Below are 26002 nucleotides of genomic sequence, written 5' to 3'. Positions count from 1 at the left end.
CAAGCTGGTTTTAGAAAAGGCAGAGGAACCAGAGATCAAATTGTCACCATCCTCTGGATCATCAAAAAAGCAAGAGAGTTCCAGAAAAATATCTATTTCTGCTTTATTGACTATGCCAAAGCCTTTGACTGTGTGGATCACAATAAACTGTGGGAAATTCTGAAAGAGATGGGAATACCAGACCATCTGACCTGCCTCTTGAGAAACCTATATGCAGGTCAGGAAGCAACAGAGAGAACTGGACATAGAACAACAGACTGGTTCCAAATAGGAAAAGGAGTTCGTCAAGGCTGTATATTGTCACCCTGCTTATTTAACTTCTATGCAGAGTACATCATGAGAAACGCTGGACTGGAAGAACCACAAGCTGGAATCAAGATTGACAGGAGAAACATCAATCACCTCAGATATGCAGATGACACCACTCTAATGGCAGAAAGTGAAGAGGAACTAAAAAGCCTCTTGATGAAAGTGAAAGAGGAGAGTGAAAAAGTTGGCTTAAAGCTTAACATTCAAAAAATGAAGATCATGGCATCTGGTCTCATCACTTCATGGGAAATAGATGGGGAAACAGTGGAAACAGGGTCAGACTTTATTTTTTTTGGATCCAGAATCACTGCAGATGGTGACTGCAGCCATGAAATTAAAAGATACTTACTCCTTGGAAGGAAAGTTATGACCAACCTAGATAGCATATTCAAAAGCAGAGACATTACTTTGCCAACAAAGGTCCGTCTAGTCAAGGCTATGGTTTTTCCAGTGGTCATGTATGGATGTGAGAGTTGGACTTTGAAGAAAGCTGAACGCTAAAGAATTGATGCTTTTGAATTGTGGTGTTGGAGAAGACTCTTAAGAGTCCCTTGGACTGCAAGGAGATCCAACCAGTCCATTCTGAAGGAGATCAGCCCTGGGATTTCTTTGGAAGGAATGATGCTAAAGCTGAAACTCTAGTACTTTGGCCACCTCATGCGAAGAGTTGACTCATTGGAAAAGACTCTGATGCTGGGAGGGATTGGGGGCAGGAGGAGAAGGGGACGACAGAGGATGAGATGGCTGGATGGCATCACTGCCTCGATGGACGTGAGTTTGAGTGAACTCCAGGAGTTGGTGATGGACAGAGAGCCCTGGTGTGCTGCAATTCAGAGGGTCACGAAGAGTCGGCCACAACTGAGCGACTGAAATGAACTGAAAGTACCACCCTAAACAATTAGAAAAGGAAGAAAAGAGTCTGAATAGGCAAAAAATAAAATATTAAAGATCAGAGAGAAAATAAATGAAATAAAACCAAATAACAGTTTTAAAAAATCCATGAAGCCAAGAGCTGTATTTTAAAAGATACAACAAAAGATAAATAAAACTGATAAACTTTTAGCTAGACTCACCAAGAAGGAAAAAGGGTGGAGACATAAACAAAATAAGAAATGAAAGAGAAAAAGTAACAACCAATATCACAAGATGCAAGAAATTATAAGAGAATACTATGAACTATATGACAACAAATTGAACAACCTAGAAGAAATGGACACATTTATAGGATCATACACCTGGCAAGAAGAAACAGATAATCTGAAAAGATCAAAACTAGAAGTGAAACTGCATTTGTAATTAAAAAAAAAAACAACAAAAAACTCCCAGCAACCAAACTCCAGGACCAGACGGCTTCACAGGGGAATACTACCAAACATAGAATGTAGAAATAATACCTATCTTTCTAAAGCTATTTTAAACAATTGAAGAGGATGGGCCAATCCTAAGTTCATTCTATGAGATCACCACTAATCTGATAACAAAATCAGACAAAGACATAATTTAAAAAAAAAAAAAGAAGAAAATTTCAGGCCAATATCTTTGATGAATATACAAACAAAATCCCTCCCCCCCCCAAAATATTAACCAAATGAATCCAACAATATATAAAATAGTCATACATCATGATCAAGTGAGATTTATTCCAGGGACTCAAGGATGATTCAATATTCATCAGTCAATGTAACACATCACCACAATAAAAGGAAGAATACAAATTACATGATCATCTCAACAGATGCAGAAAAAACATTTGAGAAAATTCAATATTCATTCATGATTAAAAAAAAAAACTCTTATCAAAGGTAATATAGAGGGAACATATCTCAAACATTAGCTAGGCCATTTATGACAAATCCACAGTTAACATCATACTCAGTGGTGAAAATTTCAAAGTCTTTCCTCTAAATTGAGGAAAGAGAAACAAGGATGGCCACTCTCATCACTTCTATTTAACATAGCATCAGAAGTCTTAGCCATTGCATTCAGACAAGAAAAGGAAATAGATGGCATCCAAATTGGGAAAGAAGAAGTAAAAGTGTCACTACTGTCATCTACATGATACTTTATATAGAAAACCCTAAAGTCTCTACCAGGTAACTATTAGATCCAGTAAATGAATTCAGCAAAGTTTCAGGAGACAAGATTAATGTACAGAAATCTGTTACTTTTCTTTATAGTAATAATAAACTACCAGAATAAGAAAGTGGAAAAAAAATCCTGTTTAAAAATCACATCAAAAAGAATAAAATTCCTTGGAATAAACTTAACTAACAAGTTGAAAAATTATACTCTGAAAACTATAAAATACTGAGGAAGGAAATTAAAGATTATACAAAGAAATGGAAAGGTATCCAGTGTTCTTGGATTAGAATGATTAACTTTGCTAAAATGCCCAAACTTCTTGAAGCAATCTATAAATTTAATGTAATTTCCTCAAAACACCCATGACATTTTTCACAGAATTGGAACAAATAATACTAAAATTTATATTTTAGGTCTTTACATTAAAGACCCCAAATTGCCAAAGCAATTTTGAGGAAAAAGTAAAAAAGTAAAAAGCTGTAGGTATCACCTTCCCTGAATTACAAAGCTGCTGCTAAGTCACTTCAGTCATGTCCGACTCTGTGTGACCCCATAGATGGCGGCCCACCAGGCTCCCCCGTCCCTGGGATTCTCCAGGCAAGAACACTGGAGTGGGTTGCCATTTCCTTCTCCAATGCATGAAAGTGAAAAGTGAAAGTGAAGTCTCTCAGTCATGTCTGACTCTTAGCCACCCCGTGGACTGCAGCCTACCAAGCTCCTCCGTCCATGGGATTTTACAGGCAAGAGTACTGGAGTGGAGTGCCAAAAACAGACACATAGAACAATAGGACAGAACAGAGAGCCCAGAAATAAATCCACACAACTATGGTCAATTAATCCATAACAAAGGTTGGAAGAATATACAACAGGGAAAAGACAATCTCTTTAATAAGTGGTACCAGGAAAACTGGACAACCATATGTAAAAGAATGAAATTAGCATAGTTCCTTATACTACATAGAAATAAACTCAAATGAATTAAAGATTGAAAGACAAAACTTAAAATTCTTAGCAGAGAACATAGGCAGAACATTCTTTGACATAAAGCATAGCATTTTTTTAATCTGCCTCAGGCAAAAGAAATAAAAGCAAAATTAAACAAATAGGACCTAATTAAACTTAAAGGCTTTGCACAGCAAAGGAAACCATTGGCAAAATGAAAAGACAACATATGGAATGGAAGAAATATCTGCAATTGATATCACTACCAAAATGCTAATATACATAATATATAAATGGTTCATACAACTGAACATCCAAAAAAATCCAATCAAAAAATTAGAAGACTTGAGTAGACATTTTTCCAAAGGTGACAGATGGCTAACAGGCACATCAAAAGCTGTTCAACATAATTAACCATTAAAGAAATTCAAATTAAAACCACAATGAAATATTACCTCACACCTGAGAATGGCTATTATCAAAGTTTGGCAAAAAAAAAAAAAAAAAAAAGCAGATATGTCATATATATACAATGGGCTTCCCTGGTGGGTCAGATGGTAAAGAATCTGCCTGCAATATGGGAGACATGGGTTCGATCCCTGGGTCAGGAAGATCCCTTGGAGAAGGGAATGGAAACCTACTCCAGTATTTTTGCCTGGAGAATTTCATGTACAGAGGAGCTGGTGGGCTACAATACATTGAGTGGCAAATGAGTCGGAAACGACTGAACACACATATGATGGAATATTACTCAGCCATATTAAAGAATGTAATTCTGCCATTTTCAACAACATGAGTGGACCTAGAAAATATAATGGTAGTGATTTAAGTCATAGATATCACTTATATGTGGAATCGAAGAAAATAAAGAAAACTGATATAAATAGTAAAATAGAAACAGACTCACTGATATAGAAAAGAAACTAATGATTCCCAGTGGGGAGAGCAAAGAGCAGAGGGGCATAATAGTGGTACGGGGTTATGAGACACAAACTACTATGTATAAAATAGAAAAGCAACAAGGATATATTGTGCAGCACAGGGAGACATAGGGGCTTACATTATTTTGTAACATCTTTTAATGGAGCATAATCTAAAAATACTAAAGCAATATGCTGTATACCTGAAACATAAATAATTCAATCATATTTCAATATGAAAAGAATTATTTTTGAACCACTGAATTTTTATTTACTAAAACCAGAAACAATAAATCGAATAAAATTCTGACTTTTTAAAATAATTTTTAAAATAAATTCTTCTTCCCCTACAGCAATATATTGTTTCTCTATGGCTGATTTCAAGGGTTTTTTTTCTTTTATTTAGTTTCCAAGTTTTAATTATATTGCTTGAATATCTTATTTGGTATTCATTCAGTTTCTTGAATATGTAAGTTTATGCCTTTCATCAAAATTTGGAAGTTTTCATCTATCATTTCTTCATATACTCTTTCACCTTCACTCTCTTTTCTCTCCATGACTCAAATGATACAAATGTTATATCTTTTTTTTAGTCCCACCAGTTTTGTGGTTTTGCTCATTGTTTTCAACCTATTTTGTCTCTGTTGTTCAGACTGCACAAATGCCACTAAACTGTCACGTTCACTGATTCTGTTATCTTCTTCAGTTTTGAGCCTCAGTTCAGTTCAGTTCAGTCGCTCGGTCGTGTCCGACTCTTTGCGACCCCATGAATCGCAGCATGCCAGGCCTCCCTGTCCATTGCCAACCCCCGGAGTTCACTCAGACTCACGTCTATCGAGTCAGTGATGCTATCTAGCCATTTCATCCTCTGTTGTCCCCTTCTCCTCCTGCCCCCAATCCCTACCAGCATCAGTCTTTTCCAATGAGTCAGCCTACCCACATTTCAATTTTTTAATTTCTATTTGGTTCTTTTTGATAACTTCTAATTCATTCTTGAGACTTTCTGATTTTTCATTTGCTTCAGGAGAATTTATTATTGGCTACTGAAGCATTTTTATGATGGCTGCTTTAAAATCCTTTTCACATAATTCCCAACATCTGATTTATCTCAGTGTTGGCATCTGTTGATTGCCATTTCTCTTTAAAGTTTGATTTTCCTGGCTCTTGTATGACAGGTGATTTTTTAAATTTTATCATGGATATATTGTATAGTGTGTTAGGAGACTCTAAGTTCTATATAAATGTTTTATGTTGGAAGGAAGTCATCCTGTTTAGGTTTAACAGTAGCCTGGACTACTTTTGTTAGCTGTGGCATTGATGGGTCTTTACCATACTATTTTAGTCTTCGTGGTCTATCTGGTCCTGATGGAATTCCCATATGTTTCTGATGCTGCTGCCTGGGGGTTAGAGAGAATCCCCCAGGCCAGGCTACCTGGTGAACCTAGATTGGGTGAAAATAGTCATTGTCCTGCAAGGAGGAGGAGCATATCCCAGGCTGGGTCATTTGTTTTGCTAGGATACCCCTTGATGGTATCACCTAGTTACTTGATGTCTCTTAATAGTAGACTCTGAGGCCTGGCAGAGAAGGAAAATGATTCCTTTTACTGCTTTTTATCAGCCGGACTCCCTGTCAATCTTCTTTGCTGGTGTCAGAGGGATATCTGTTCTTTCTGGGAGAAGTTTAAACCTTCCTTGGCAGCCTTCTGTTGTTAGGTTTGGGGTCAGGAAATGCCAGGTCTATGTCACCTTTTTTTCATGGGTGGGAGGATGTATGATGTTCTGCTGTTGTGCTACATTCTTCCAATTCTATGATCCCTAACTAGTTCACCTCTTCTTACCACTTTTCACATTCTCCTCTGGTATGTCTTATGTTATTTCCAGAATTTATCATTGTACTTTAAGTGAAGCACATCTGGACCAGTGTGTGTTAGTCGCTCAGTTGTGTCCAACTCTGTGACCCCATGGACTGTAGCCCACCGGGCTCCTTTGTCCAGAAGACACCCGTAGAACATTTAAAAAAAATCATTACTACCTGTCATAAAGAAGAGTAATGTATTACTTTTGCCCTTAAGGAACAATAGGCTAGTCAGAGAGATGAGACAAGAATATAAACATAACAATAGCATTTACTATTTACTATGTTTCAGTTTATAGTTAGTAAGCATTCAGTTTCCAAATTTGCTGGCATATTGCTGGCATATTGAGTGCAGCACTTTCACAGCATCATGAGTTTAAGTTAATAAGTATTTAAAATTTTATAACACCTTCTGAAAGAGGTACTAATGAGTTGCCCATTTTAAATATGTGCAAGAAAATTTAGGCAACTTGCTCAGTGTCACACAGCTGTGTCAGTCACTCAGTCATGTCTGACTCTTTGTGATCCCATGGACTATAGCCCACCAGGCTCCTCTGTCCATGGAATTCACCAGGCAAGAATACTGGAGTGGATTGCCATTCCTTTCTCCAGAAGATCTTCCCAACCCAGGGATCAAACCTGGGTCATCCACATTGCAGGCAGATTCTTTACCATCTGAGCCACCAAGGAAGTCACATGGCTAGTAATTAGCAAAGTCAGGACTAGAACCTAAGCACTCCTACTTAAAAGCTGCTACTCTACTATACTAAGTTGAATAACAATACAAAGAGGCAAATGAATAGGGTTCAGAACAGTAAATGAACCTCCTATGATGTGGAAATCAGGATGAGGTGGCATTTAGGAAGTGTCATGAGGGATAAGAAGGATTTCAAAGGGTAAAGGTGGTGAAAGTCTAGTATGAAAGAAGAGCATGTATAAAGACCCTGTGGTAGTAACAATGGGGCCTATTGAGGAAACCACTCTAGTATATAGAGTGGTGAGAGTTAGGACTATAAAAAAGTTTGGAGCCATAAGATAGAAGTCTTTGAATGCCAAGTTGAGGAAGTCAGTATTAATTTCATAGGCAATAGTGACTTCACAAGAGGCATGACCTGAGTAGTTTGGTGATTTCTAAAGAACATTCTAGTGGCAGTAGCTGAGAGTAGATAAATGGAGTTCATGGCGACTAGGAGTGGGTGAAGGCCTGACCTAGGACCATGGCAGCCAAGATGGAAAGGAGGTAATTGATACAGGAGATATTTAGTGGGTATAATCAAGAGAATTTAGTGACTTATTAGATATGGTGACTGAGCAAAAGAAAGGAGTCAATAATGACTCTTTTTAGGAGTTTGGCTGGCTGGTAATGCCATTAAGTGATATGTTGAATTCTTCTGCCTTCGGGAAATGTAAAAAAGCAGTATAGCATCACCTGTGTATCAGTCTTTTGATATGTGAAGACTATTATTCTGTTGACAGGCACATTTCTTTTCTCAAGGAACACTTCCTTTCACCTTTCCTCATAGATCCTATTTCCAACTGTTATAATAACTTTCCTTTGCTCTCTTTTGGACATACTCAAATTTCCAGCACTCTTAGGGTGTAAGACACAGGCAGACTGGTGAGGGTGGAGTGAAGAGAAAGAGTGAGGAAGAGAGAAAGTGTGTGGTGGAATAATGAGGCTATGGCATAAGGATATAAGGACCTGAATTCTGACCTTTAACTTAGTGGAGGCGATGAGGCAAAAGACCTGTGGATATCTTAGCCCATCAGTGCTGTGTTTCTCATGTCAAAGCCTTGTCCATTTTGGTAAGGAATCAGAGGGAAAAAAAGTGGTAATGGAGCCTTTAGGGTTAAGACAAAGAACTAAGAGCCCTGGGGCCTAACTCCAGCTCAACCTCAGGTCATCTGAAGGGCCTCAGGAAAACCTTTTCCATTTCAAGTACTTCCCTCTGCTAAAGATGACATTCTGTTAGGTGGAACTATATGAATTTGCCAATACTCACCTAGTTTTGACTGGCACAAACAGCAGTATTACATGGTTCAACTTAGTATTTTCATCTATTGTAATCATGTGCCTGCTTACCTTACCACTTTCGCACAGTATGTACACATGTGCAGTCAAACATATATACATGGAAACACACACACCACTGCTAAATTGGCAGATCCTTTATGATTGAAACAATTCTAGATTTTTGAAAAAAAATTCGTATTTGTAGCGTTTGCCCATTTCCATAGAGGAAATTACTCTCTCATTGCCAATTTCATCTACCAATGTGATGTCTTCCCTCGTAGCTCAGTCGGTAAAGAATCTGCCTGCAATGAAGGAGACCCAGGTTTGATTCCTGGGTTGGGAAGATTCCCTGGAGAAGGAAATGGCAATCCCCTCCAGTATTCTTGCCTGGAGAATCCCATGAACAGATAAGCCTGGCAGGCTACAGTCCATGGAGTTGCAAGAGTCAGACATGACTTAGCAACTAAACCACCACTACCATGTGATGTCACTGAATATGGAGTTGGGAAGAGATGTGCATGCACAGTTGGCTCTTAAGAGTTGGTATAAGTTGGCTGTAACATACCACTGCTTATCTCTATATCCCTTTATAACATTTAGTAAAGGATCTCAGTATGAGGGCAGAAATGGTCAATTTGAACATAAAGCCTTCTCCTGAAGAATCCAAATTGCACAGAAAATGCCAGTAATAATGACAATCATTTTGGTACTTTGCTTTACAGTTTTCTAAATAATTTGCATATCTATTTTAGGAGGAAGGCAGGAGGGAGACAGGATAGGAATTCATATTCTTATCTTATTGAATGAGCAAGCTGGGGATAAACTGAGATGGAGAGGTTGGGAGCATTAAGAAAGTGAATTCCTTTAGTTACCGCAATTAAAAAAAAATACGCCCCACACATACACATCAAAACTAAGACTCTTAAGTCACTGTATCCAATGATTGGATAATTCATGTACTTCAACCTAATAGAATGCCATTTTTAGCAGAAGGGATCTGGCTACTGGTAGGTACAAATGCCTTTTCACAGGGCCCTGACTTTGTGAGAAAAATGAGCTCATAGAGGGCAGACAACCAGTACCAAAGCATTTGAATACTACTACCATTTTGCATTTCTGTAGCCTTTTACATCTTTTTTAAAAGTACCTTCACATTTACTCTCTACTACATTCCCAGGTGGCCCTAGTGGTAAAGAACCCACCTGCCAATGTAGGAAACATAAGAGCGGCTAGTTCAATCCCTGGGTAGGGAAGATCCCCTGGAGAAGGGCATGGCAACCCACTCCAGTATTCTTGCATGGAGAATCCCCATGGACAGAGGAGCCTGGTGGGCTACAGTTTATGGGGTCGCAAAGAGTCAGACATGACTGAAGCAACTTAGCACGCACGCATTTTCCAGTAGGAAAAATGAAGGTAGTCTCTGCTGAAGCACAGGACTGGTGGGAGAGAGAGGCTGAATAGGCATTAATGACCCCATTTAGAAGGGGAGAAAACATGCTCAGGGCTGTTGACAGACCTATTCAGAATCTCAAGGACTTGCCTGTTATACACTCTGGCTGCTCTCTGCACAGGCCTGTCCCAAGCCATTTTTTTCAACTTCCAGGTGAGTAGGGTCCTTCAGACTGCCATACCTCTAAGTTCAGCCCCAGAAGTAGCATTATAAATATCCTACAAATACTTGGCTTTAAGGCCTGAAAGCAGCCCTCAAGGGAGGGACCCTGAGGAAAGTATTTTGGTTAGTCCTTGTTTGCACCCTGTGTGTAGATACAGTTCACATGCCTACACAAACATTTGTTGACAACTCATAAAAGCTCAGCCTTGACACCAAGCACCATCCATTGTTATCTCCTTCTTGCTCACCTGTTTGGTCCCACTGTTCCTCACTTTCTTCCTCCCTTTGCACCTGAGCTTCTCATGCCTACCTTAAACTCCTTACTTAGATGATAGTTTTAATTATACAGCTCAGACCTTAGCATGCTCTTCCAGGTACAGCCTGCTACAGTTTTCCTGGCACCAGGCATTTCCAATTTCTGATAAAAGAAACAAACTTGTCACTCATCCTCCTTGAAGTCTCCAATTCTACCTTCTCTGGGGTGGGACATGGGACCTTGATCCTGGATGCTGACAGCTCTGGCTTTTCTGGGATGCTTAAGTCTAGCCACCAACAGGCACTCACAAAACTCAGTGAGAGAAGTATGAAAGGCCCATACTCATATTTCTTGAGCAGTTTAGGTCTTTACAGAGGGTGACCAGGTTGACTAGATTCTCAATCACTATAGGGTCCACACCTACCAAGAATCCAAATTGAGGTTGCCTATGTGCCAAGGGTACAGGCCACAATGACAACTGAGATTGGCCATCATCTGGGTAGGGCCCACATGGGCCAGGCACTGGATAGAGAAGTTTTATACACATCATTGCTAATCCCTACAACATATAGATTATTTCTTCCATTTTATGGACTTCCCTGGTGGCTCAGATGGTAAAGTGCCTGTCTACAATGCGGGAGACCCGGATTCGATCTCTGGGTCGGGAAGATCCCCTGGAGAAGGAAATGGCAATCCACTCCAGTACTATTGCCTGGAAAATCCCATGGACAGAGGAGCCTGGTAGGCTACAGTCCATGGGGTCACAAAGAGTCGGACACGACTGAGCAACTTCACTTTCTTCCACTTTCTTCCATTTTATAGATGAAAAAGTTGAGGGTTAGAGAAGGTCTCACTTATCCAAGCTCACATAAGTAGGTCGTGGAACCAAAAAGAGAATCAAGGTCTGTTTGACTGAAAACTCATACCACTTAGCCTCTTGCAGGTGTTTAGGGATAATAAAAAAGGACCTAGATGAATTTGTCTAAAGAGTCTTATTCTGAGACCCACACTTGAAGAGGGCCACTAATAGTGGAGTGCTTTCAGCATGGATTGAGAAGGCTGGGGAAGGGACTTAGACCAAGGACATATGAGGAAAGACTGGAAGATGTAACACTGTTTTTCCTGGAAAAGAGACAACACCAGATAACAAGTATCAGGCCATGTCATTCTCTGCTGCTGCTGCTAAGTTGCTTCAGTCGTGTCCGACTCTGTGTGACCCCATAGACGGCATCCCACCAGGCTCCCCCATCCCTGGGATTCTCCAGGCAAGAACACTGGAGTGGGTTGCCATTTCCTTCTCCATGTCATTCTCTGCTCCCCTCTAACTCAGGACAGGAGTCAAAGTCTTTTCAACAGTCTTCTCATCTCCCTCACTCCAACATTACCTCTGTAACCTCATCCCTTCACTCACTCCACTTCAGGTACACTGGACTCATGGTTGTTCCTGGTATTTATTATCTTCTCTTACCTTGAAGTTTCAGTTCTTCTCTCAAATGTGACCTGCACAGTGAGTCTTCTCTTGACCACTCTATTTTAAATTGGAACCTCCTGTCTTTCCTTTATTTCCCTCCATTGTATCTATCACCATCCGACATATGATAACTTTATTTATTTTGCTTCATTATCTGCCCACCTGCAGAAAAAAGTAAGTCCCATAAGCGGGGGGATGGGGAGACGGATTTTTTCTTTTTTATCTTGCTTATTTACTGCTGGACCCACAGCACCTAGAATAGGTACTTAACATTTGTTGAACCAAAGAATACCATCTCTGCCTTCAGATCTGGAAGGACTGTTATGGGGCAAAGAGAGTAGATAGCAAATAGGATCTGTGTGACTCCCAGGGACTAAGCTAGGCCTATTCCAGCTCAACGTAAATAGGGGCATCTTAGGCATTAAAACTGCCCCAGGAATCTATGCTAGTGGAGGTGAGCAGGAGCAAGACAGATGATATAGGAAGAATTTAAGCATCAAAAAGGAAAGGGTGAGGAAAGGACCACAGTCTGAGATTCTGTGTCCTCCAACTCGTTTAAGGATGAAGAACCTGAGGCTCTGAGATATGAAGTTTCCATCAGTTGCAGGTAGAACAGGGACTAAAATCTTGGTGTCCTAAATTGTAGGACAGTGAAATAATTTTTTCCTTCAATAAAGCAGTATTTTGTGGCAGGGTAATTTCTGGAAATATTCATATTTATTTGTTTGCTGCCCCTCTATATCCCCACACCCCATACCCCTGCTACATGGAGGTAACCTGGCCCTTAAAAGACCTCTTGCAAGATGGATTTCACAGTGTAGAAAGCCAAAGCAGGCTGACATCACTGAATCTATCACTCTTTTATCAAAGTATGAAAACACCATTCATATATAAGGACAAGGAAAAGTCCTGAAAGAAAAAAAAAAAAAATTGAAGAGGGATCCCTCCCACTCCCAGCCCCACGTAGGAATGGAGAGCTCCTAAGTCTGGAGCAGTAGAGAAGGACAAAAATGGCTTAGGGAAGTGCCTCAAAGATGGGGAGGAGATGGTTTTAAGGTACCCAGAGGGATGCAGGACCTAGGACCTTGGGGCTCTCAGCTTCTCTTCCATCACTGCAGGCATGGAAAATGAGGGTATCAGTGGTGACTGGAATAGATTAGAGCTTAGTTGCCTTTGCCTTAATTTCTGGGTAATACAAGTACCACTTGGATTCCAGTGCCAACCTTAAGTGGGTCCCCAGTCATGAAATACATGGAATTTTCTGCTTCTCTGCTAGAGTGGGAGGTTTGGAGTCAGGATTCAGTTACTTTAAATAAAACAAACAAGGATTGTTTTCTTGCCCACCCACATCTGAGTTTGTGGATGGACACGGATGTCCATTCCATTTTCTGCCTCTTGAAGGACATAAATATTAATTTTAATCACAGCATTTGTGGACAGAGCATCCACTTCCTGTTGGCACTGGGTTCTACATAGGAGCCCATTGGAAATCTCATGAGGTTATCCATGGGCTGAGAGAAAATATGTTCAGGCATCCAGAGGAAGGAAGTGGAAAAGCAGGAGAGAAACTGAAGGAACAGAGGTGAGTAGCCTTCAAGAGCCCATCAGACAGCAATTTCTCACTGTGACTGTTAAGTGATTTGCAATTAACTCTTCATGAGGAAATGCTCCAGTTGATGGTGAAAGTCTGAGTGGGCAGATGCCAGTTCTCCAAGCTCACATCTATTGATTCACTCTGCTAGTCATCTTTTTTCCCCAGGCTGCTTATTAGCAGGTTTAAATGGGAGAAGGGATAGGCCCACCTGGCTGGGAACAATGCTCAGAGATCCAAGGCTAGAGGTGGGAATGGGGAAAAGTAGTTGCTCCCTGGGCTCACAAGGGCCTCTGACCTGGGCTTGGAGCTGGGAAGCTTGGCTGGGCTCAGTGGGATAAAGAGGCAGCCAGAGGTCCAATTTAGCTTTAGCATGCTCTGACTTTGGGCCTGCTGCTGAGATTCAACTCCTAGCACCTTAACATACATCGAAACAGCAGCTTCACTACAAGTGCAACAGAAAAAGCAGGAGATTTGAAGTCTAATGACCTGGTTGCGTGAATTTTGGCAAGGGTCTTAAACTTTCTGAGGCTCTGTTTTCTTATTTGAAAATGCAGATACAATAATGTGAACCTCATACAGTTAAGGTAAACATTACACAAGATGATGCAGTTAAAGTGTCTAGTGCCTGGCACATATCAATTATATTATTTATTTTGTGCTTGGAAAATTATTAGTAGTATTCTCTTACACCACATCTTTTACCCCTGCCTGCACATCCTCTTACCCATCCTGACTTGCAGTCAATGTTCTAGATCACCATGAGCAAGTCATTTCACTTCTCACGGCCTCCATGTCCTTATCTATAAAGTTGGGATAAAGTCATCCATTCTGCCCAGCTGCTTCAGGGGCCTTTTAGAAAATAATGGAGATAGAAGGAATTTGCAGACTAGAAAGTGCTACCTCAGGCCACTTGTTCCTATTGGCTAGGTCTGGCCCCGAAAAGTCATACAGGCCAAAGTCTAGGAATTATCCAGAGAGAAAAGGAACACAGTCACTGGGGCCCAGAATCCAGTCAGGGTAGAGGCAGTACAGAGCTAGCAGCTTGTCTACAGCATCCTCCAAAAGACTTGCACAGATGTCTCTTGTCTATCAGATTTCCATCTGCTCGAAACAGAAATGAGGAACAAAGAAGGGCCATTCACTATGCACAACCCCAGCGCCCAAGCAGACCAGAGAATAGCACTAGAGCTGACCAAGGCAGTTTTCTTGATGATCTAAGAAAGGTCTTTAGAGGTTCCCTCCACCAATGGCTCTCTCCAGTATTGCTAAGGACTCCCCAGGGGGTCACAGCGAACGTAGCCATTAGTCACAGTAGAACAGGAAGAGGTCTAATACATCAGTCATGCTGGGAACCACAACAGAACTCCCCCCAAGTCCAACTGAATTAGAATAGGGTGGGGCATGCTGGATTTGGGAGAAGGCAATGGCACCCCACTCCAGTACTCTTGCCTGGAAAATCCCATGGATGGAGGAGCCTAATGGGCTGCAGCCCATGGGGTCGCTAAGAGTCGGACATGACTGAGCAACTTCACTTTCACTTTTTACTTTCATGCATTGGAGAAGGAAATGGCAACCCAGTCCAGTGTTCTTGCCTGGAGAATCCCAGGGACGGAGGAGCCTGGTGGGCTGCCATCTATGGGGTCACACAGAGTCGGATACGACTGAAGCGACTTAGCAGCAGCAGCAGCAGCAGCAGCAGCAGTGCTGGATTTAGGTAGTTGACAAAATTCCATAGGTCACTCCTAGCCCAGTCTTCTGTCTTACATATGGAAACTAGTCTAGTCAAATCTATGCCCATGTGCTGTGTGTGTGTGTGCTTAGTCACTCAGTCATGCCCAACTCTTTGCAACACTTTGGACTGTAGCCTGCCCGATTCCTCTGTCCATGGGGATTCTCAAGGCAAGAACAATGGAGTGGGTTACCATTTCCTCCCCCAGGAGATCTTTCCGACCCAGGGATCAAACTCTCATCTCCTGCATTGCATGAAGATTCTTTACCTGCTGAGCCATCAGGGAAGCCTAATGTATGCCTATGCCACCCATATAGTATTATTGGGGAAACTGAGACTCACAAGGAGAATGGATTTGCCCAAGTCCTTACTGATTAATGAGGGGCAAAAATTACAGCACAAATCTAAGCCTCCCTGACCCCCATGAATTTCCCATGGATGTAATAAGGCCTTTCCAGAAGGTGTTGCCCCAAAATTCCCCTGAGCAACTATGCTTCCTTTCATGAGAGCCCAGGACAGAGAATTCCATTTCTATACATCATTATCAACTTCCCTCCCAGAATGTTCCTTTTTCTCTCTTGCTAATTTGTGCCTATTTTGGCTTTGCTTGATTCATGAGGTCCTGGGGGCCAATAAGCATCTTAGTCTGAAAAGGGGTCCCAAGGAGCCTAGGAGCACTATCCACAGCACATTCAAGCAGCTATTTTAGTCCTCCAGACACCCTTGCTTACCAGGGACGAATGGTAAGAGTTTGGATTAGAGAAATCTGAAGAATGGTAAGAGTTTGGATTAGAGAAATCTGAGCCATTAACACAGTCACCTTCTCCTAGATGATGGCACAAGTAATAGAAAGGTGGAGAGTGATTACTGCTTAGGCTAGAAAAGGCCTGGAAATCGGGATATGACCTAGGTGACTGAGTTATTGCTGTGGTACACCTCTGGTGCCAACAGATGAGATGACTTGCAATAGGGCAGAAGCCACATGCTCCCCACTCAGCCCCACAATTAAATAGGTGGGGCAGCCTGGCCAGCAGCTCTGCCCATAGGCCTGAGTAAAGGATGCTGTTCTTTTCAGGTTGGCCTGAGAGTCTTACCATGAAATGTATCCTTTTGCTTGAGCCATGGGTAAGAGGTTCACACCTCTGCCTCCCAGCTGGTGAGGAGGCTAACACATTTACATGAACTGAGGTTAATTTCAGAAGTGCTAGCCAGCTCCCTGGCAGCTTTCAGGCCATGGACAATATGATGGAGAGTACATCCTCAGATTGAGATGCAGGGGATGGTTTGGATGAACTGAAGTTAAAGTTTCCCTTACTTTCAGCTCTGTCTTCTTTCCCCCTTGCTAGTTGATGCCTCACATCGCTTTGCTTTCTTCATTTCCCTTCAAGGGCAAACCCAGCAACCATGGGTCACAGGCATACTGATGTGGAACAAACCACAAGAATGCGCTTTAGTGACCGGGGGTCCCTCTTGAACCCAGTTTATTAACATTCAGTAAAAGAAATATTCGTTGTTACAAACAGGCAGTGCATCAAGATATCTAGACATCAATGAGAACTAGGATTGGAGAGGTCACAATCCAGGCAATTCCATGATGTCTCAGGGATAAGGAAGGGGAAGCTAGGGCACATCCAGGGGCCATGCTTCCCATTTTTCACTGGGAGAGAAAGAACTCTTATATCTGGGGTAAGGATGTACTGCAGTTTCCAACTTCTTCCCTTTGTCCCCCAGCCATTTTATTTAACATGACCTAAGTATACATTCTTGGTTCCCCCCAACCCCACCCCACCCCACCCCACCCCCATATACATCAGGGAAAATAAGCACCAATAGTAACAAGAATAATAACTAAAGCCCCGCCTCTCAGTAGGTCCAGTCCTCACACACACACATGCCATGTGAATTTTCTTCTTTGGAGTGACTATATAATGGAAAAGTAGGGAATCAGGCCAGCAAGCCATCACCCTAATAGTCACTGTTCCCCCAAAGTTCCATCCATGTGTGAGCTGGAGCACAGCAGGGGAGTAGGAATGGTGGTAGAGGAAGAGATTCCCCCAAAGCAGCAAGAGGGATCAAGGAATTCCCCAACATCTCTTCTGGGTGAATGTCACAATCAACTGAGCTCCTGGAAAGTCCCATGTAAGGGTTTCCTCAATGAGATGGCTAATTCCTGATGGTTCAAGCATCACTTTCATTTGTCTCCCCCAGCTTCTTGGGGAAAGGGGGAATAGTTGAGAAATCTCCTGCCCTCCTTACTGGGTGGAGAATACCCCCAAAATGCTCTTTGGAGAAACCCAACATGACAAATAGCAAAACATGGGCATTCTGGTTTCAAAACTAGAGCGGAAAACATAAAGAGGAAAGAGAGAGACACAGACATGAGTACTTCTAGAAGATCTACACACAGGGAAGGGTGAGTCTGAAAGAAAAAAATAAAACCATAAAAAGACATGCTATCTACCAGGTTCCACATGCCTGAGTCACCTGGCATTTGTCTTAATACCTGGGCATCTTATGCTGTCCCTATCATGGAGGGAGGGGATGGACAGTGCGATACATCAGGGATGGGGAGAGGGGAAAGAGCGAGGGTCCTGGGCAATTGAGATGCCAACCCTCTGCACAAGCAGCAGCAATTTTTGTGTCATCTTCGTTTTGTCTAAAACTGTAAACAGCACCGCTTAAAAATAAAATATATCAGAAAAGAACAATTGATACATTGTTTTCCATGAATATAAAATGCAAACAATACAAAAATAGATAATTGACTTTTGAGATATATATATATATATATATTAAAAACAACTTGGATGCAACATACACATGGGTAAACTTGAAGTCTCCCTGCTAAACCCCGTCTCCCTCTAGCAATTGGGCCTGAGGGCCGAGGGCAGGTGGGGTGGTAGCAGTGGCAAGGGTAGGAAAGTCACTGGCAGCAGGATGAGGGGAATGCACCTTGGGTGTGGGAAGCTACTTCCCTCCTTGGTACAGTATTGAGGGAGAAAAGACTGGTGTTGACCAAAGCCTTTGGCCCAGAAGGCTCATGGACTGGTGCCTAAGTTGAGTCCAGATGGTTGGGGAAGGCCTTAAAAGAGCCCCAAGGCAGGGCTTCCTTGAAGACGTTAAAACAGAGAAACTGACAGCCCTGGGAGAGACATTCTAAGTGGTTTTCTCTATCCACAGTCATTGGTCCCCTAAGGATCAGTCTCATTTGGGAATTCTCAGGATCAGAGCTATCTGACACTATATATAAGCCTGCTTGCTGGATAGCTAAGAGCAGTCACCTTCTCTCAAGTCGTACCTTCCTGTGAAGTCACATCCAAAAACATTGACCTTGCAATGCTGAAATGGTGTTCATTTGTGGACTTAACATCTACACATTTAGTAGTCTGGGACATATTTGGTGTTAGCCAAGCAAACACTGGTGTATGTTTGGGGAGAGGCCTAGAGCTTGGCTGGCTCTCCCAGTGTCACCCTGTGCTGTCACACAAGTCTCCAGCTGGTCCTCCTTCCTCTTCTAGGCCACAGCTGGGATTCAGAAATGAACTGCTTGGATCTAGAGTAGACTCAAAGGAGGCTGCTTCTGCAGCCATGCACCCTGACTGCCTTATTTCTGATGGTAAGGATCCTATCTCTGGGCTGGCCAGGACAGTGAAAGGACTTGCAGGCAGCAGTGTTCAAACCATGAGCTGATGCTCAGTCCTAAAACTTACTGTGATATGAGACCTTCCAAAGCCCAGCAATGTGTGTCAGGGCTATGACTGCCCTATTCAGAGGTGGTACCTCTTGCTGCCCTCTTGTTAGAGACTGCAGCTCTCAGCCCTTGGCCAAAGGCTGACCACCTACTTTTTCTCTTCTCAGACAGGTTGGTGATCCAGCAGGCTCTGGTGGTTGGTGATGGTTCTACTACCTGCTGTGGTTGGCACAGTCTACATACAAACAGGAGCTTGTGCTGCCCTGAAGGACAAGCAGAGACAGAAGAGGCAAGTGGTGAGCGTTCCTCTGTTGTAAAGGCATTTGGTGAGTGTCTCCTTCCTGCCAAACAGCCAGGACAATTTTAGTCCCACCCTCCCAGGGCAACTTTGGTGAGAAGCCAGAATTGGGGCACTTCTCTCTTGGAATGCTATGCTAGGGTTGAGGAGGGCCTTTCTCACCTTCTTTGATTCTCCAGCTTCATGACTGACAGATTTCTTCACAATGCAGACAAAGTCATCCCTTGAGTGTTGGTGTCGGTGCCATGCAAATTCATGTGGTGCTTCCAGGGGTACACCTTCTACCATCCAGGTTTACTTTTTGTGGGGATGGGCACTGGGCCAACCCCAATCCTAAAAATGGTGACAAAGGCCAGCACACACATCCCATGGCCAAGGGGCAGTCTTCCCACAAAGTCATCTCAACTTCAGGTGGCAGGCAACAGCATCTCTTCTGGAATACCAAGAGCCCTCTTTGCCTCTTAATAGGCATGGAGATGGGTGGAGGATGGGGACAGGATCAAGGGAGCAAGGATCATAATTTGGGTCAACATGCCTAGGTAAAAAGTTTCATATACCATTTCCAATGGTGAAATTTAAAAGGACCCCTCCGTATTGGTGATTAATGAGAGATAGAGCCTGGTAAGATTAGCCTGTTGCAATGTCTTCCTGACAGCAACTCTTCCTCACCAATATTTCCAAGCTAGTTTAACATGAAAACTGTGTGAATGCAGAAATAAGGGTGCCATTCTTTCCATAAGGAGCTGCAATTACCACACAAGTTGGAGTCCTTCAGCTTGGCAGACTGAGGGCAGATCAGTCTTTCCTCTCAAGACGCCCAGTCCTATGATGATACTAAGAACTTGGCTAATTGGAAAATGAAGGCTCTTTAGAAAAACTGGAACAGTAACCTAAATACCCTTGGTGTCCTGTCTCTTGGGAATGCTAGCATGAAGCCTCTTTAAAGCATCCAGTGAAAGGGTGGGCAAGGCTTAAGGAACTTTTTGTCTTTGGGGGAAAGCAATTTTCCCTTTTAAGAAGCTGAGTTGACATGAGCTCTGCAATGTATGAAATCCTCTCTTCTGTGAAAAGAATGAATGAATTCCTTTTCCTATCCTTCTCCTGCAACCTGCAAAAATTCCATCCCCTACAGCCGAGCCTAGTTTAGGCCACTTCTCTTCCCGTATCTCGATTAAAAGAATGTGTTCCTTGTAATGAGATAACGAAAATTTCCTTTGGAGAAAAAAAAGAACCAAAATTCAAAAGCATCTGCAATTCAGGCTGTCACAAGCTTAAAGAAACAAAGAAGGAAAAAAAATCCTATTATTCCGGAGCTCAAGACCTATGGTAGTGTCTACAATATAACCCTGTCTTGTTTGCAACTAGATGAATTTGGTCATTACATTAAGGAAATTAGCATTTTTGTCTTCAACCCAAGCTATAGCAGGCCAGGTTAAAAGACCCTCACTGGTTATGATACCTAAGTCCATAGCAATAGGCAGTGAGACACATGCTACTTGATCCTCTCTGAGGACAGCTAGCTGGGGCTACTAGATTATACTATCTGATGTGATGGTGGCAGCTATGGCAAGACCAAAGGAAGTGGGAGTGGGGACGATTTGTACCATAATTTTACACTGCTAATAGCAAACAAGCTCCTTGTCCCCAAGTGGGAGGCAGTGTAGATTTGGCTGCTCATCTACTGGATGGAAAAATGGCAGAGATTTTATACATATATAAAATCACTACCTTGGCAATTGGAATAGGCACAAAATTAGAGCATCTCAAACCCTGCATGGGTCACAAGGTAAAAACCCAAAAACAAAAATTGGAGCACAGAAGCAGCAATCTCCCAGGGCAGATGTACTTGAGCTGAATGTGGCCACAGAAGGGAAGTGGGAAAACAAAGGTGAAAACTCATAGGAGCTTTCCTTGGCCAAAAGAATTTTCAAGTTAAACAGTAACCCCCACCCCCACCCCTCTGCCCAACCCTGATCCCCATTCACATGCTCAGGCCCCATGCCCCTCACTCCAGAATTGATGATGACTACTCAGCTAGTTTTCCATTCATAGCAGTGGAGGAGCAGCTGGTGGGGAGAGAGGCACCTTGCTCAGCCTTCTCCTTTGACAGGTCAAGGCTGGAAGCCCCATAGTGAATGGGCTGAGGCTCTGAGGGCTCAGGCCGGATCCTGGGCAGCTGAGGGATGCCATGAGTAATGCCCACAGGCTTGGCCTGGGGCACAGGGCTGGGGCTGAAGCCTCCAGAAATGGAGGAAAAACTGGGCTCATCAACAGGCAGCAGCACATCTTGAGGCCTGGCCCTCACACTCTGGGAGGCCTTTGGCTGGGGGTTATAACAAGGGCCCAGGGGCAGGGGTAGGTGCGAAGGCCGAGCTAGCTGAGACTTGGATTCCCCAGGTGCTCTTGGCTCTGGCCCTGATACTGAGAGCAACATTGACATGGTGAAAGGAGATATGCAACAGACTGCCTGCCCAAATGGATGGCTAGAAGGCCCATTCAACTGGCTAGGACTTATCCAGGCATGGCCAGGCCCCACTGGGAGAGGACAGGGAGCCCAGGCAGGCCAGTCATAGGTTACTGGAGGTTCAGTATAGAGAGATAGGGGACTGTCTCGGCCCCATTCTTCCTCCTCCTCTTCTTCATCTGAATCTTCTTGCTGGGCCTGAAGCTCATCAGAATCCATATAGCCTTGGGTCAGGTGAGAATTGGAGAGCTCCAGCTCCAAGGTCTCAGCAGTGTCAAGGGAGCGGCTCCTCCTGCTGAGGGCCATGGCAGCAGGTGGAGGTCGAGGGTGCATGCCAGGTAGTCCCAAGTATCGAGGGAGACTGCTTACACCCCAGGGTAGGCCTTGGTAGAATCGGCTGCGGTAGTTGTTGAAGGCATGTTTCTGATAGTAGCCCAGTTCAAAAGCTTCCAAGGAGGCTGCAAGGTCTTCATCATTGTGGAACTCAGGATTTTCTTCACACTTGCCTTCCCCATCCCGTTCCACATCGGCGATATCAAAGGTCACCATGGGAGGCAGCTCAGGAAGGTTTTGAGTAAAGGATGAATCAGAGTCAGAGCTGCAGGACATGCTGGAGAAGAGGTTCCCATTGCTGGTGAACTCCACAAGGGCCTGAGAGAAACTCACAGTAGCATTCCCTTCCTTCTCAACATCCTCTTCCTCTGGCTCCTCAGGGGGTGAATAAGTAGGGTAGGCCCTCCTGGGAGATCCTCCAAAATTTGCTTCTTGCATGTCTGGCTCAAACATAGCGTCACTCTGGAAGAGTTGCATCAGGCAAGTACTTTGATCTTTCTTGGAGCAGGTTCCCTCAAAACGCTTCTCCAAAGGACGGAAGTCCCTCCAGTCTGGCTCGCTGCTTGCAGTGGCAGGGAAAGCTGATGTGGTTCCTCTGTAGGAAGTCTGAGAGGCCCCTGATGCCCCTTCCACCAGACCCATCACTGATGGGCCTAAAGGCCTCATTTGATACTCTATAACGGGCTTCTCCTGCCGCACCTGGGCCTCTCGGACTTGAAGCTCTCGACCACAGACCTCTTGGCCACAGGCCTCCCTGGCGTAGGCCTCTCGAGGTCGGGCCTCTCTGACATAAGCTTCCCGGGTGTGGGCCTCTCGAGCATGGGCCTCTCTGGTGTGAGCCTCTTGGGCACATGCTTCCCGGGCCTCTCGCTGCTCCCGCTGAAGCTCCCAATATAGCAACTGTTTCTGGATGGCTACTAGCCGTTCTTCCTCTGTCTCCATTGCCCCAGGTGGCCGAGGGGAAGAAAAGGGCTCAAAGTTCAAGAAGGGGTCAAACATCTCAGAGCTGTGACAATGGAGGTCATAAAGGCAGTCATCCCCAGGTGGGGAGTTCTCAAGACTATCATCTGGCTCATAGAACTCATAGAGGGCATCACCACTATAGCTGTCTCGGGGCAAGCAATCCCTATGGACAAGCCCCAGGGCCTCACCTGAATCATCCTCAAGTCCTGGTGTAGTGGAGTCATAATAACCCTCATCACTATTGGGGGCGGACTCTTGCTGATCACTCTGAGGAGTCAAAAGTTCCCCAGGGGCTGAGCCAGGATAAGACCTAACTGGGTCAAGAAGCATGTAGCCAAGGTGGCCTGGGGATGTTGTGGGATGGTAGCCTGGATTTAGTATGGGCCTTGGGTACATCTGGGAACTTGCCCACAGATACTCTAAATCATCATCTTCTTCCTCCTTGACTTCTTCTCCCTCTTCTAATTCCACCTCCTCTTCCTCTTCTTCCTCATCATCATCATCAGGCAAGGCCATCTCTTCACCCCCTCCTTGGTAGGTCACCAAGCAGGAACTTCGTTTGGTTCCATCTCGGTTGGCCCTCTGGCCTCCAGAGGCCATGCTATCTGTCATACTATCCATATCCTGTTCTGCTATTATGTCACCACAACCTGTCAGTGAGTCAAAACTCTTCAGAGATGTGACATCCCCAAAGAGGAGGCTCAGCTGGTCCCCTAAAGGGCCATTGGGTAGATTTACCTCTCCTGCCACAAGCTTCTCCCCTGTTTCTGGACTATGGAACTCCTCTGGGCCACTGGCTTCAGGGTCAGGTTTGGGCTGCAAGAATGCTGAGACAAAGGCCTCCAAGGTTTTTTCTGGATCTTTAAAGGCTGCTTTCTCAGTGGCTGCCAGAGAAGTCTCTGATATTGAAGGAATGTTCGGCCCAGGGACATCTTGGAATTTGGCATTTTCCTTTCTTGGGGCTTGGAGGACCTCATCAGTGTGGGACAGAAGGGCTGAGCTCACATACTCATGAGGCCTGGCTCTGGCCCCCTCAGACTCCTTGGCTCCTGGATTGCTTTGCTCAGCCCCAGAGACCTTGCTCTTCCGGTGACGCCGGATACTACTGAAAAAACCTTTCAGGCCTTTTTTTGGCTTGGGCACAAAGTGAGCCTTCTCAGCCCCAGCTTTCTCTGTGGCTCCAGCCACAGACCTCTTGCATCTGGAGTCTGTCTCCAAAGACCCATGTACACTCTGAGAGCTGGGAAGTTGGCATGATGACTCAGGCAAAGGTAAGGAGAGGCCAGTTCCTTCACTGACAATGTCTTCAGGGTCATGGACTGCTTCACTCAGGCCATCGTGGGTCTTGCTCTTGCTAAGACCCTTCTTAGAACTGCCTTTCCCAGAACCTTTGCTTCGTCCCCCTCCAAAGAAACTAGGCAGGGTACAGATGCCCTTCTTTCCACCAAAGAGTTTCATGGCAGTTTTCTTCAGCCTACCTGGGCCAGATGAGGGTGGCTCTGATGTGGGCCTTTCTGTTGTCTCAGATGCCTTGTTTTTGGCCCCTTTCTCTGTCCCTTGATCCTGGGTATCCATAGAGACTGTTGTTCCCTTGGCCTGAGCAGCTTCATCCTTTCGGGTCTCCATGATGGTGGGGAAAACTCAGGTGTATTCAGCTAAAAAATGCAGCCTTTTGGCTTCTCGGCACTGTTATAACATCATCAGTCAGGAAGCATCACAGCTGGGGCTGAAGATAAGAGAGACAAAGAGAGACAGTATTGGTGAGCAAGCATCCAGGCTGGGTTTGTTTTCACAGGTGTCTGTGGTTTCAGGCTTGAATTGAACCACAAAGAAAGAAAATGTAGGGAAAACCTTAATGCACTCCATATGCTTGGCTTGCTGGGTCAGACCCCTCTGGGCCACAAAGCAGCAAAACCATACACTGAGCAACAGGCAGCCATGACCCCTATCCCGTTTGCTGGGTCTACTCACTTCAGGTCACCTTAAGCTCAGGGGAGCACACTGGGCAGGGAGAATTGCAGATATGAAAAAGGCCCAGGTGCTATTGGCCACAGGAGGGGTGGTGTAGGAAGGTGGAAGGGAAGTCAGCTCTGATGACACAGAAGTTTTGAAAAGCAGCTGGCAAAAACAGCCCATTAAGTATTCACTGGGTTCTGTAAGAACCAAGCCTCAATTTCATATTAGCCAGAGCTCTCACTGACATTTTGCCTGGAACTGGGTAGAAAAGTAGACCTGAAGTTTCACTTTCTTCCTTCAGGCTACCTAAATTGCTTGTAGGACCATGTTCAGACCTTCAAAAGTGCAGAACAGGAGCCTTGCAGACCCACATTCCAGAGTTGCAATACAGAATCAGCTAAGATGGCATGGTAGCCTTGGGGCAAGGCACTCTCTGGGATTCAGTATACTCTGTCTAAGAGACCTAGAAATACCTCCCTCTCATAGTGGTTATGTGAGGGACAGGTCTAACCTAGACTCTCTAGTGACTGTTCTGCTGGTAACAGATTTTAATGTGGTCCACAGGGGCTTCCCTGATGGCTCAGACAGTAAAGAATCTGCCTGCATGTAAAATATCATGTATGAAATGAAAAAAAAAAAAAGAATCTGCCTGCAATGCAGGAGACCCAAGTTCATATCCCTGGGTTGGGAAAATCCCCTGGAGAAGGGAATGGCTACCCACTCTAGTATTCTTGCCTGGAGAATCCCATGGACAGAGCAGCCTGGCAGGCTACAGTCCATGGGGTCGCAAAGAGTGACATGACTGAGCAACTAACAGTTTCGCTTTCTGTAACTGAAACCACCATGAGAACCATAAGACAGATTGTTTCTTCTCTGCTCCTTTCATTATTTTGACCCCCATCTAACTTCCTATCTAGAAAGGGAACTCCTTGAAGGCACAACTCAACATGACTCATGTCCCTGGTCAGTTAGGCTCTGAACAGCTATTTGAATGAACAAACCTGATGCAAGACACACCCTTCTGGTCTAGGCTCCCAGTCCTCTAAATAGCCAAATGTCACAGAGATAGAAAAAAAAAAAAAAAAAAAAAGAAGGATTAGCCACCACCTATCCCAACATATCCCCCTCTCCACCCCCATGGTCTGATGTATCCACTCCAGTGACTATAGCTGATTAACAGCTGGATCAGTGACCAGCCTGCGAAAGCCCAGTGACCCCTCCCTGGAAAGTCCCTCACCACTATCCTCTCTTTGCAGGGTGGCCACCAGCACCTAAGGAGCTTGGGTAGGAAAGGGAGACAGAATAGCTGCTGGGAGCCAGAGAGAGAGAGAGAAAGAGGGGCAAGCAACACTGTTGTCCTAAGAGTAGCTGGCCAGCATATCAGCCTTGTGACTTGTTGCCACGGTAAAAACCCTCTCACATTCACCTACAGTGGGAAACTAAGAACTAGCACTCTGGGGGTGGAGAGAGCCTGGCAGCTACAATCTATCCCCTGACCACCTTAGAGGAATCT

At 44.2% G+C, this 26002-nt stretch overlaps 2 protein-coding genes across 5 annotated transcripts in view; both read right to left on the bottom strand.

The window, feature by feature from the left end:
• ARHGEF9 (Cdc42 guanine nucleotide exchange factor 9) overlaps positions 1-26002 on the bottom strand; it is a 547099-nt gene that overhangs the window by 501799 nt on the left and 19298 nt on the right. The gene's annotated exons all lie outside the window — the stretch shown is intronic.
• AMER1 (APC membrane recruitment protein 1) overlaps positions 16234-26002 on the bottom strand; it is a 29086-nt gene continuing 19317 nt past the window's right edge. For 3 of the 4 annotated variants that reach the window (XM_055564520.1, XM_055564521.1, XM_055564522.1), the window contains exon 2: positions 16234-24259. In XM_055564520.1, the coding sequence (XP_055420495.1) occupies positions 20800-24159 (3360 nt within the window). In that variant the 5' untranslated portion in view covers positions 24160-24259 and the 3' untranslated portion in view covers positions 16234-20799. The remainder of the gene's footprint in view (positions 24260-26002) is intronic. The other variant, XR_008708380.1, reaches the window with a different exon arrangement.

The sequence above is a fragment of the Bubalus kerabau genome, chromosome X, assembly GCF_029407905.1.
Source record: "Bubalus kerabau isolate K-KA32 ecotype Philippines breed swamp buffalo chromosome X, PCC_UOA_SB_1v2, whole genome shotgun sequence".
Taxonomy (NCBI): domain Eukaryota; kingdom Metazoa; phylum Chordata; class Mammalia; order Artiodactyla; family Bovidae; genus Bubalus; species Bubalus kerabau.
This window is presented reverse-complemented; position numbering and strand designations above follow the sequence as displayed.